Source organism: Colossoma macropomum, unplaced genomic scaffold (assembly GCF_904425465.1).
Source record: "Colossoma macropomum unplaced genomic scaffold, Colossoma_macropomum, whole genome shotgun sequence".
Classification (NCBI taxonomy): domain Eukaryota; kingdom Metazoa; phylum Chordata; class Actinopteri; order Characiformes; family Serrasalmidae; genus Colossoma; species Colossoma macropomum.
In genome coordinates this window covers 33,627,339-33,640,111 of record NW_023494799.1, presented here as the reverse complement: position 1 = coordinate 33,640,111, position 12,773 = coordinate 33,627,339, and the positions used below count along the sequence as shown (strand labels likewise).

Sequence of the window (12,773 nt, the reverse complement as noted above, 5' to 3'; positions counted from 1 at the left end):
AGAGCTAATAAAATGGACAAAAAGAGTAGATACAAGGAGGTGTACTTAATGAAGTGGCCTGTCGAAGTATACAGTATATCTTTTTCTATATTTATTTTGTATATCTTTTTCTATATATATATATATATATATATATATATATATATATATATATATATATATATATATATATATATATATATATATTATCCACTGGACATGTGGTGCTTGGTGAATAAAGGTTTTGATTCCGATTCTGTAACAAAACCTGCAAAATGTTAATTACAGAATAAGGAAAAATGTGTCTCTATGTTACCGTAATAAGATTTTACTCTAAGGCATTCTGGATAATTTCTATATGTCCATTTGTTATGAAATGTTCAGACAATGTAAAAGGGCAGCTGGTATATTCAAATGGGTTTATTGTAACATTGGCGATAAATACTATTTTCATACTCAATAATAAGCCTTAATATTAAAAAGTGAATAATAAACCTCGAGTTTAAAGGGTTAAAGCTCTGACCAAAGGATTCATTCATGTCGAGGCTTGAAAATGTCAGCGCAGCAAAATTTTCCCATGTTGCCAGGTCACGCAACATATTGACATGGCCAGGGCCAGGGCCTTAGGTCACAGCTGCATCGGCTCCCACGCTCCACCCTTTCTGGCCAGAGCCCCGGCAAACCCACACTGCCCCTGCGCTCCTCGTACAGCTCAAATACATCATGGGAGACGTGGTCTTCTGCAGTCAAGACGTCTCTATTGTGGTCAGTAACTGCTGTTCTATTTTAGTAAACAATGACGAAAGTTCGGAGGATGCAGTGATATGACAGAGAACTGGGTTAATGGTAACGTCTCACAGGAAACATTACAGACGGAACAAAATATACGTGTACACTGCCCATCACAAGTCTGAGAACATCCTAACTTTTTTAGCATCTAGTGTTTAAAAAAAAAAAACAAAAAAAAAATACTATTGATGCAATTTTCTAGTTTGACCCCTTAAACCATTAACAGTAGTGCAGGCTGAAACCCAGCTGCTTGTGTGCTGTATATATATTTCTGTGGCAGAATCCATAATTGTCCTCTTGATCAAATACAGCTTTTCAAGCTTTAGCCCCATATCTGATTAATCAATGAGTAAGCTATAAACCAGACAGCCTTAAGTAATACATAAATAACACATAAGTACATAGCATTGCACCCCAGAGAATGTGCACATAGGTACTGCAAGGATAAATCAATGAATCACCCACTTCAGCATGCAGCATTTTATGCACAGTTTTAAGTTAAGTGGGACTTGTGGGCTCAGTAACTGTCTGTAGCAGAACAGACACGGACGTATTTCTGCATGGCTGGTGAATGGTGGGTCTTTGGACACTGACCCCTCAGCACACTTCAATAACAGCTTGTCAAAGCTGTCATGTTCCGTCAGTTCCATCCTCCATCCGTTCAGCAGCATTTTCTTCCACACTGCTGCCCCATCACCCAGCTCCAGGACCGATTGTGTGTTTGTAAAGCCCAGGTGCTGAAACAAGCACACCCTGCCTCTCATATACAACCTACTCAACCTACACTGTATGCCCCTCTGTACTTACTCTAACTATATGTTCACCTACTGTAATAGGGTACTCCAGCATTTTTCAACCTAACCCCATCTCCATTTATACGGTCGGTTACTGATGACAACCTTTTTGATGCACTTTCCTGTTTTTTTTTAAAAACTGAAAACCAGGCCTGTACACAGACATTTTGGGTGGCATGTGCATAATGAGAAAAGGGCATCTTACCTTACAAATGCTTTTGTGGGTGAATGCAGTCAAATCCTCACAGCAATTTTCCCACATCTAGTGTAAAACCCAGAGGAGTAGAGGTTTGCTCAGCAAAGGGAGAGACACCAACTTAATACCCTCGATTAACCCCTTAAATTGCCAGCACTTGCTGGTGGATCCAAAAAAGTTTACTGTACACTTCTGTAACTCCAGTTAGCTTTGTGCTCCATGCAGTTACTAAATTCTAAGGCTTAAGATTTAAAAAATAAAGCAGGAGTCTGGATGTATTTGGATGTATAGTGTATGTTTACTCCTGGGAGCATTACAAAGGGTTAAATGTGTGCATGCTTCTCTGACTCTCTGCAAGTTAGGGATGAGACAATGAGAATGATAATGCTGGATTTCAATGAATATAAATCTGAAAGTCAGAAAAAAATCATGGAAAACATCCACTCACTTCCTGCTATTGCATAATTTATTCCACTCTGAGAAAAGACAAAGTCTTGTGACCCTCAGTGTGCCTGAGAGATGGGTCATTTATCTGTGTTGTGAACTCTTAAACTACCCCACCCCCACCCTATACACACAAACACGAGCACATACACGCTCACACATCCTGTAGGAACAGCAGAAGAGCAAGGGTGGCCGGATATAGGAAATGCCTCATGTTTATTCTCTGCCTCAAACAGTATAGGCCATTAAAATGCAAAGACGGTGGAAAAGGGGAGATCAGTGTCTTTTTGGGCTTTATTGTTGGAAAATAAGTATCTAAAGAATGGAAATCACCTCAGGTCTCCCAGAAAAAGAAAAAAAAAAACAAAACAAAACAAAACTAATTTTCAAGTGTTGTTAAGTCGACATGCAATCTGGATTCAGAAGGATGCAATTAAACCGGTCAGGCTGTATTGATGAGAAACTAATTTAGAAGCAGAAAGTGGATGGGCTTCTAATCGTCATTCCAGAGACAGTCATTCTCTGAGGAGACCGCTTTGGCAGTGAGTGGTGACAGGTACATGCCAAATACAGACCCAAGCTCCAACAGGCATGTGTTTCTCAGCCATAATACACAGAGTAACACACAGTCAAATTGTGATCCAAAATGATTATTTGACTTATAAAGTCAGTGACCACAGTCCAGCCAAAATAGACATTGAGAGTTATTTATTTTTCTGCAACAGGAAAAATTTGTAAAAAATATATAGTAAAATATTACACAGACGCCTCAACAACTAAATATGTATTTATATTTATATATATATATATGTATATATATTTAGTGTGTTCATGCTTTGTCTTTATTGCAACTTTTGCAATTCTTTTCAGGACACTCACTTTCAGTTCTTCAAAGAAATCTGGTACAATATTTTGCACACCTCCAAAGTTCAGTCTTAGAAATTGGTTGCATTTCCTGCTTCTCATCACCCTAATAATCCCAAACACATTCAGTGGTCTTGAGGTCTGGACTCAGGGGTGGTCAGTCCAGTGTTCTAAGAACACCAGCGCCTTTTTTGTTTGATTTGTCTGTTTCTTTTTCTCAGTAAGGACTTCTTGGCAGCTACACATCATTTCAGGCCCATAGTGTTGAGGTATCTTCTCACAGAGGAAGGATGGACAGAAACACCTGTGGATGTTTTCAGATCTGAAGCAACAGTGGAGCTTGATTTTTTCCTCTCTCTCAAAGTTTAAGTACTGTTTATCTAATGGTGACAGGTTTGATGGTCCCATTTCCTCTATGTTTTTTTTTAAACTTTTTTTTAACAGTTATGGACGTTTTTTCACATATTTCCTTTGACTTTTCCCTTTTTTATGCAAGTAGATATACTTATATCTAACCCCATCAGAAATATCCCCTGAAAAATGATCAACTTGTACTAGTGGCTGTTATGATTCAAAATAAAGATTAATCCCTGCTGTGATGCGCAGCACAACTGACGTAAGTATTCTTCTGCTTGCAATTAGCATGTAATTACATTGTATTTTCCCCAAACGTACATACTGGTGCTTTAACTGCATATGTAATTGTTGAGGTAACAAATTTAATATGTGCTACAGATAATAATAATAACAATAATAATAAGAAGAAGTAGTTCTATTTGTATAGCAGCTTTCACAAACCCAAGGAAACTCTACATTAGGGAGAAAACCCTTCTGAAGAGTACTGTGCCATAAAGAGGAGAGTTTTCAGTTGAACTTGGGGTTGAGAGGATGAGAGGGCAGAGCAGTCAGAAAGAGACTGCAGAAAGTTCCAAAGTCTGTGAGCAGTAGCACTGAATAACCTGCCATCCACTGATCAGAGTCTTGTGTGTGGGACTGCAAGACATCCAGTGCCGAAGGATCTGAGGGAGCCAGAGGGACAGTAAGAATGATAGAGTCCAGTGAGACGAGACCATGAAGCGCTTTAAAATTTTGAAGGAGTAGTTTGGAAAGAGGTGTTGTATGTAGGCATTTGGTAAATGTGACGACTGAGTTTTGGATAAACTGAAGCTGGTTAAGAGTTTAACATGGAGACCAATAAATGGGGAGTTGCGATAATCAATATAGGAGAAGATGAATGTTTACCAGCATTCCTGCATCACTGCTGGACAGAGGGTGGAGGCGTGCAATATTTCTCAGATGATTAAAATGCATTCTTGGTGAATGAATGGCTCAAATGAAAGTGATGGGTCGAAGATGAAAACATTTTTTTTTAAAAGAACACCAAAAGGAAAGGAAACTTTGTTTCTGAGTTTCAAGAAATTGTTATGCATCCATTGCAATGTCAAAGCTGACACTGTGGGAAAAGCGGTGCTGATACAGCATAACAATGAAACTTAAGACCATTAGCACGAAAGATTTGGCTGAAAGGTGAAATGTTTAATATGAATAAAAGGAGACCTAGGACAGAGCCCTGGGGCACTTCCTGAGCAACAGGAGGATGTCTTATGTATATCTACTGAGATAAACTGTTGCCTGTTAGAAAGACAAAACCAATCAACTGCTAAGCCAGTGAAACCTATGAATGAGTCTGGAAACAAGTATGTCATGGTTTATGGTGCCAAATCTGCACTGAGATCCAGTGGAACTGGAATGACCACACAGCAGAACTCACAAAAGAAGCAGGCCAATGATCAGAAATATCAAGCGGATCCAGAAAACAAGAAACAACAAATGTATGGATGCACACAACCTAATATCAAGTTATTAATAAAAGCACAAACCTCCCAGATCAATTCAAACAATTTCTGGATGCCACGGCCCAACTGTCACACTTAGAGCAACAGCAATCCTGTCACATTTTCAAAATGATGATATTTCTATGTAATGTTATGTATTCCAAATAACGACACCTCAGTGTCCTCAAATCTGTGTGCCTCTCAGAACTAATGAGGTCAGTACAGTATAGAACACATAGTGCCTGCCTCACAACCTTGGCCCCAGAAAATGATTAAATTCCTGCTACAGCAAGATTCCCAGTTATGAATTGCCACATACAGAGTTGAATTAACACCTACAGTTTTCATTTACGTCCAGCTGGCAACAAATGAATACTGTAAGAATAAATTCAACAGCAGGGATTTTGCCATGTGATTACTTGTCATACGCTGATTATGAATAAAGCTCTTCAGGAATAAGTTAAAACGGTGGCATGCATCACAGAAAACCTATTGAAAACCTATTTCTGACTTCCACTGAGGGTTAGCATCAAAATGTTTCACTCAGGCACTTATGTAAGACTTCTCTCAGAGTCCAAAAGCCTCTCCACAAGGACAGGATTTTAGATGAGCAATGAGTCCGCTGGAACATCACCCATGGAAGAAAAAAAAACAATGCTATTAATAGCCTTGGGGGAAAAACGCTGCCTGTATATCAGAAATATTGTGCAAGTGGAAATATATAGCACAGACTCATTGAGTATGCATGGAAAAAAATAGCCCCTCAAGCAGATGCATGAAACAAAAGGGGGTTTGCATCACTCCAGGAAATTAGACAATAATACAAAGCTCTTCTGAATCTCTTCTATAATAGCAGATCCCCCTGTGAAGATGTACAGCTGGCATATACTGCAGTGTGATACTTCCCAAACTGCTTAAAAGCAGCATGCAGTAACTGCTCAGTGCTAGATATAAAAAGCAACCTTCTACAAAATCGTATATTTAAAAACAATTCAACTAAAATGCACATATTTGTGAAGAACATTGTCTCCTATTAAAAAATGTTAGCCCAAATGCTATTATGAATCACACAGTAATTACTTTCTCCTGAGAAATCATTGAGGTGATGACGACAAAATGTCAACGCAAAGCCAACCCTTTTCAGAACCTGCTTCACTCAGATTCTTATAAACCTCCTGTTGAATCTGTGACTTTGCTATCTGCCTCATTTCTTGCCTGGCTTACGTAAACAGTCGATGCCAAAATTAGAGCATATAAGTAAGTTGCCTCAGGGCAGACGAACTTCAAAAGGTGTCTAGGTTTCATTGGCAGGTTGAGAAGTCCATTTCTCACTCTCATAGCTACATTCTTTAGTTGAATGATACTGGAGGAAAAGTCATGATGCAATATTTTTGTTTTTTTGCAATATATGAAAAACAAATAGGAGTAAATATTAACCTAGGTTAACTATTGCCAAATGAAGCTGTCAATGGAAAAGGTGTTTATTTGGAGAATGAAGGCAGTTGTTCAGTAATTTGCCCTGAAAAAAGGGTTGCTTTAAATTTGTGACATCATGTGTACAATGATTAGGTATAAATAAATGACATCAACACAATTCTTACCAGTAAAAAAAACAACAGTAATTGTGTTGACATAATGTATTTTATTTATGTATAGCCTATATATATATATATATATATATATATATATATATATATATATATATATATATATATATAAAACAATAGTTTTTTCAAGGCTGCTGAATTTGGATAAAATACCATTTTGCAATTGTCCTGCTACATATTGCAACTGTGATATACCCTCCAGGACTGAAAACACATTAGAGAACTCTTGATGATACATGGTTAAAGAGTGACCTGCATTATTTTGACCAAAATGACTTATGTCTGTTAACTGGTCAGAAGGCTCACAGTGCACAGTGAAACAGCCAAAGCCAAATGACGTTTCATTGATTTGCGTTGTGAAAAAAGGTTAAACAAACTTAAATATGGTGTTTTTTCTGCTTATTTGCTGAGTTTAACAAACTTGAAAAAATATATACATAAAAATGTTTTAACAAAACATGCAATTCGACCAGGGACACCCAAACCTTTGCATACAACTGTATGTATATGAGCGACGATCATGCAAAATGTGGCAGGATTGTGCAGATGTATTTCAAAGCCAGATGTAAATTTGCACTAGTGTCTCAAAAGCTTATCAAGAGTTTTTAACAAAGTCAGCAGACACAGTGGTAAAACTGGGGCATGAGTCTCAAACGCATGCTGAAAGAATATTTTCCTACAGAATAATATTATTTGAGCTCTCAGTATCAGATGTATGTGTGAGAAAGGACAGAAAATAAACAATAAAAGAAATCAAATATGCGCTCGAAGACTGTTACCCAGAGCTAAGCCCTGTGTCTCATGAGCATGTGCAGTTAGTAGCTGCTCATATGCACAGCCTTGCACTCGTATCTGGCCCTCAGAGGTTGGCTTAGAGGCTTAACTGCATGTTGCCAACGCCACAATAACGATGTAAAAACACTGGTAAACCTAATATACATCTTACATATTGTTACTGGGTAATTCCTAACAGTGACCGCATAAAATAGTTTTAAGATTAATAATAGAGCCTTAAGCCTAGAATTTAAGGTTTAACATTAATCACTGTTGCGAGGACAACAGCCAGACTGAGCCGCCCCATGATCCTCACTGTCTAATCATCAGCAGCGTCTGACAGAGATCCAGCTGCCCCATTTGTGAGCATACTGGGCTAGCCTCAGAGGGCAGGAAGAGCAGGTCAGGACACAGACCAGACAGGGGGAGAACTTTCCTTCCTCCAACGCTGCAGGAGATCTGCTCAAGCACAGGGTGTCTCTGTGGCAAGCTGCAGGTTCAGCAAAGTTATACACACTCATTTTGCGGGTCAGCAAACTTGTTTCAACATGTCGCCAGGCAGACCCTGAGATCCTCTGCCATCCTGCTCCAGTGTTATAAGCTGTTAAAGCAAAGCTGCATAAAACAACCATAGCCTACACAGAACATCTGCTCCAGTTTTGACAACAGCAAAACCCAGAAGATGAACATCATACTGGAGAATGTCTGTAATACAAGATAAGAAGAAAGGCACAGGTCGTAAAACAAGGAAAGGGAATGTGAATGCAGGCGTGTTAAAATCACTACCTGCATTTCCACCCATGACCAAACATTGAAGGGTTTTTTAAAACTTAAAAAAAGTGCCCAATGAATTTTTTCCTCCCTAATTTAGTTCTGTCCAATTCCCACCCACTAGCTAGGCCTTCCGCCTAACACACAATACTACCAAGCTGGGAGGCTGAAGACAAGCACATGCTTCTTCTGATACGCATGAAGCTCCACTGCTGCAAAAGTTACAATAACAAAGTTGAACTAAGGCTATAACATAATAATTAATTTTATTTTAGGCTTACTTTAATGTTCTATTATATATATATATATATATATATATATATATAATACATGTGATTTTATTTTGCTATTATTTATCATGTAAAATGAATGATCATCAGTGTACAATGAATTACAAAAACAAAAAAAAATAATTTTTAATATTCTAAAAAAATCTTAATCTGACTGAGACTCAACTAATACAAAGTCTTGGTCTTGATTTGGACTTCATGTGTCAAGGTCTTGGTCTTCACCTTGAGTCGCCTGCAAGTGTCTGGACTAAAACACTATCACCCAGACATAGTGAAGCCAATTATGCTCTTTTGGACCACGACCCTGGCCATTGATGGCTATGGCATCGTCAGGGACTGAACTTACAAACTTTTTGCTGTTTCACTTAAAAGCAATTTTGCTCAGTAAATGATGAGGACATCCTTTGTACCATGCTGAGATTTTGGTCACCTGCATACATGAACACATCAAACAAACTCAGATCACTCTAAATGCACCCCATGATTCATGTATTGTGGTTACAAAACAATCTCAGTCAACTGTTTTTGCCTTTATCACTAAAGAAAAAGGAAGCAGTGATGGCATCACTGTTACAGTGATTTTATCATGATTAAAGGGTGATGCTGGGCAGGTTGCGACAGAATTAACTACGGTTAAACTCCCAACTTGTGGTGAAATTGTACTGAAATAAAGTTGTAGTGTTCTTAAGGCTACAGGAGACCTACCTAAGCTTGTCATGACAACTGACATAACCCTACATAAACATTTACAAAGGCTTATTCCATCAGGTGTCATCTGTCAGCTGCTTTTGTCAATTGTGCTGTTGCTATTGGGAATTCCACTGATTTTTTTGTGTAATTCAAAAGTTGAGATATAAGCAAAGCCATTCTGATTGGTTTGATGTGAAATATTTAATTAATTAATTAGTTCATTGTCGAATTCTTACAGTGATGGTAATAGGAACCAGGGGTCGCAATGTCTCCAACTCAAACAGAGAAATCTGCTAATGACCTGTGAACCTACATGTGTTATAATCTTATGTTTTATGTTTCATGTTGATAACAGTAAAATAGCTACATCTTACAACACCCTGCATTTACCTCCCCACCATGAATGCAATTTAAAAAATATGTTTTTAGACTAAAACTCATCTTAAATATTGTAAAACAATATCTCAGGCATACCTGTAACCATTTCATGTAATACCTATTTGAGAGGTGGCTTTTAAAGGGATTAAAGGATTGAGACGCCTGGTTCCTATCACCACCATTGTGATGTCCGGCAAGTTTCAGAATGGAAAATAACACATCAAACTACAATGAATGGCTTTGTTTCTATCTTAATGAAAATCACTGGGATTCCCTTTAAGCATTAAAATAAATTCATTAATTGCTTCTTGATCAAAAAGGTAATGTTTTGTCAGTCATTCTCAGCCTGATGTGTCCTGACCTTTCAAATCCAGGAGAATTAACACATAATTAACTACAGAGTTTTCATTCAAAATCTGATGTATTTGTGGACAATGTTTTCAGAGATAAAAATGTTCTACCTGCAATGCTACATCCCTCCACACAAATCAGACTTTAATTAGCACATAGAGTCAGACCAATTTTTTCAGACCTTCAGAAATGACAGCCCTATCTGTGGATTTCAAAGAAGCGGTGGGGGTAATTGCACGCTGTGAGACGGGCTTGCTGATGACTTCAGACAGAAAGGTTGTGACTAGAATTCTTTACAGACACTTAAAAGGGGTTGGCTACAATGGGCAGGGCTGTTTTACTGAATTTGACTTCAGTTTAGTTCCTAACTCTGCTCTATGAACTTGAAGGGGCTGTATGAGGATTACTTCTAATGTCTTCACAGTACCTTCACACTGCCTTCCGCTTTTGCATTTCTGCATGTGTTTCTTATTATAACAATAATTAATAATAATCTTTATTTATACAGTACTTGTCATACAAGTGGCAGCTAAAAGTGCTTCACAGACAGGTGATGAAGCGTAACAGTAATAGAACAGAAATATAAGTATTCATTTGAAAAAATATAAGACATTGACACAGATAAAAAAAAGATTCATTACTATTTCTCAAATGATTAAAAGCTACTTTAGTGACTGTATTTACATGAAGGATAAAACAGAGCTCAGAATCTAAGATTATAGGTTTTGTACTTCATGTGTGGTGTACGAGGCTAAAGAATCAAGCTTCTCATAAAGCATTTTTCTCTGAGTTTTAGCACCAAGGATCAGTTTTTTCATGATTAATTATCAGAAGGAAGGGAAATGTATAATTGCATGTCATCAACTTTACTATGAAAACTGATATTATGTTTCTTTTGTGTCTTAAGCTTGTGAGAGAGGCTGGCCACTACCTCCGGGTATCTGAGTGGACATAATTAGCAGTGTTTGGGCAGTGGACAGCACGCTCCACTGACCCACGAGCATTGAGCAAGAGCGAAAGGGCACATAGAGGTTAGAGACGTCCACTCAGCCTGAGGGAACCACTGTTATTTAAGTCAAGCCAGTGCAGTGCATTGTGGTGGAAAGTGTGCTGTCTGTCTGGGTAGTTTTCTATATATATATATATATATATATATATATATACACATATCGTGCTATTAGCGGTCAGAACCTGCCACAAAGCCGCCAATAGCATTAAACATGCTACTAGTCTCTGTACTTTACCAACATAAAGACATCACATACTGTGCTGTATCATTTGGTCATCATGTACAAGCTACGCTAGTCCTTATATAACAGTGCTTCAAACGGAAACATTTACACCCGCAAGGAAAATGCTAATATATTCTAGCAGGAATATGAAATATTAAGCTAACAACATTTTTTTTACCCATACTGGGTTCAATATCACACGGCTCGATGCTACATATGGACAAACAAAGCTTGTTACAGACATTAGGGTAACTGACCACTTCAGTAAGTACACCTACATTGTATCTACTCTCATTGTCTATTTTATAAGCTCCATTTGCTATGTAGGTGCACTTCGTAGTTCTACAATTACAGACTGTAGTCCATCTGTTTCTCTGCATGCTTTGTTAGCTCCCTTTTTACCCAACCACACCACCACACAGCAGGTACTATTTACAAGCACAAGTTCTGGGCTACCCAAAGAACTTCGTCAAGCAATAACGTGTTAGTTGGTCCAGCAGGCATCGGTTGCTTCTTCCAGTTTATTTTAGGAATATGAAAAAGCGCTGGGTCCAGCATTCATGGATATACTCATATACTAGTGGGGATGTGTTAGTGTGTGTTGTGCTGGTCTGAGTGGATCAGACACAGCAATGCTGCTGGAATTTAACACCCCTGTGTCACTGCTGGACTGAGAAATCAACCATCCGCCAAAACATATCCAACAAAAGCGCCCTGTGGGCAGTGTCCTCTGATGCTGATGAAGGACTAGAGGATGACTAATACAAACTGTGCAGCAGCAGATGAGCTACTGTCTCTGACTTAACATCTACAAGGTGGACCAACAAAGTAGGTGTGTCTTACAGAGTGGACAGTAAGTGTACACAGTGTTTAAAAACTCCAGCAGCACTGCTGTGTCTGATCCACTCATACCAGTGTGATACACACCAGCACGCAGCCACCATTTAAGTGTGGTAATTTAAGTGTAATTTAGTTAGACTGTCTTGGTACTTATTATCATTTTACTTGAAATAATTACACAGCACTTTGGAAGTGCTTTCACATTAACTTATCAGGATAATACCTATAACTTAGGGGACTGTAAAAGAAAGGATTGTGGGTGACTGAAGGTCTTGAGGAATATACCAGTTGAGTCTTCTGATTTCTCAGAATCAAAATGCATTTCTCAGATACATTTGAAGGATCATACAAAACCAGGGCAGCCTTCAGTGATGTAATGGCTGAGAAATCCAGCTGTATCCCTGATATTGAGACAAGGCTACAGAGAGAGAGAGAGAGAGAGAGAGGACAAATTGCAGCATTTTCATTAATTCCAATTTTTCTTTAGAAAACAGAAGAGCTATTAACATAGGCCAATAACAGAATCCTCTTATTTGCTTTGAAATAACAGTAAACAGTTAAACTGGATATCCAGCGTCAATAATGACAGCTTGAAATTCATGGTAGGTTGTGATTAAGCTTCATTTTAGATGCTAGGTTTGTCTTCAGGTTGCAAAAAAAGAAAAAAAATGGAGACGGCATTTTCTATCACAGTTTTGTTATTACATTATTGTGATGTCGATTCAAACAAGACTACTATTACTATTAGCTCTGGAATTGTTAATTAGCAAACTTGTAAAACCAACGGACACTGCAGCTTCGTACTGGATTAAGATCACAGATCTAGCTGGGAATCACTCAAATTACGACACCTCTCTAACTACAACTAATCCAGCTCAAACAGGGCTTTAAGTTGTTTTTAAATAAAGTTGTTTTTAAATAAACAACTAGTTCTGCCAG

General features: G+C 38.1%; 1 protein-coding gene across 2 annotated transcripts in view; it reads right to left on the bottom strand.

Annotated features, from left to right (window-relative positions):
• Positions 1 to 12,773, bottom strand: part of LOC118819012 (A disintegrin and metalloproteinase with thrombospondin motifs 7) — a 114,088-nt gene that overhangs the window by 10,722 nt on the left and 90,593 nt on the right. Inside the window, exon 24 of one of the 2 annotated variants that reach the window (XM_036586605.1) lies at positions 1,776 to 1,824. The exons of the other annotated variant lie outside the window; for it this stretch is intronic. Coding sequence (XP_036442498.1) covers positions 1,805 to 1,824 — 20 coding nt within the window. The 3' untranslated portion in view covers positions 1,776 to 1,804. Of the gene's footprint in view, positions 1 to 1,775; positions 1,825 to 12,773 lie in introns of those variants that run through there. 2 annotated transcript variants of the gene reach the window in all.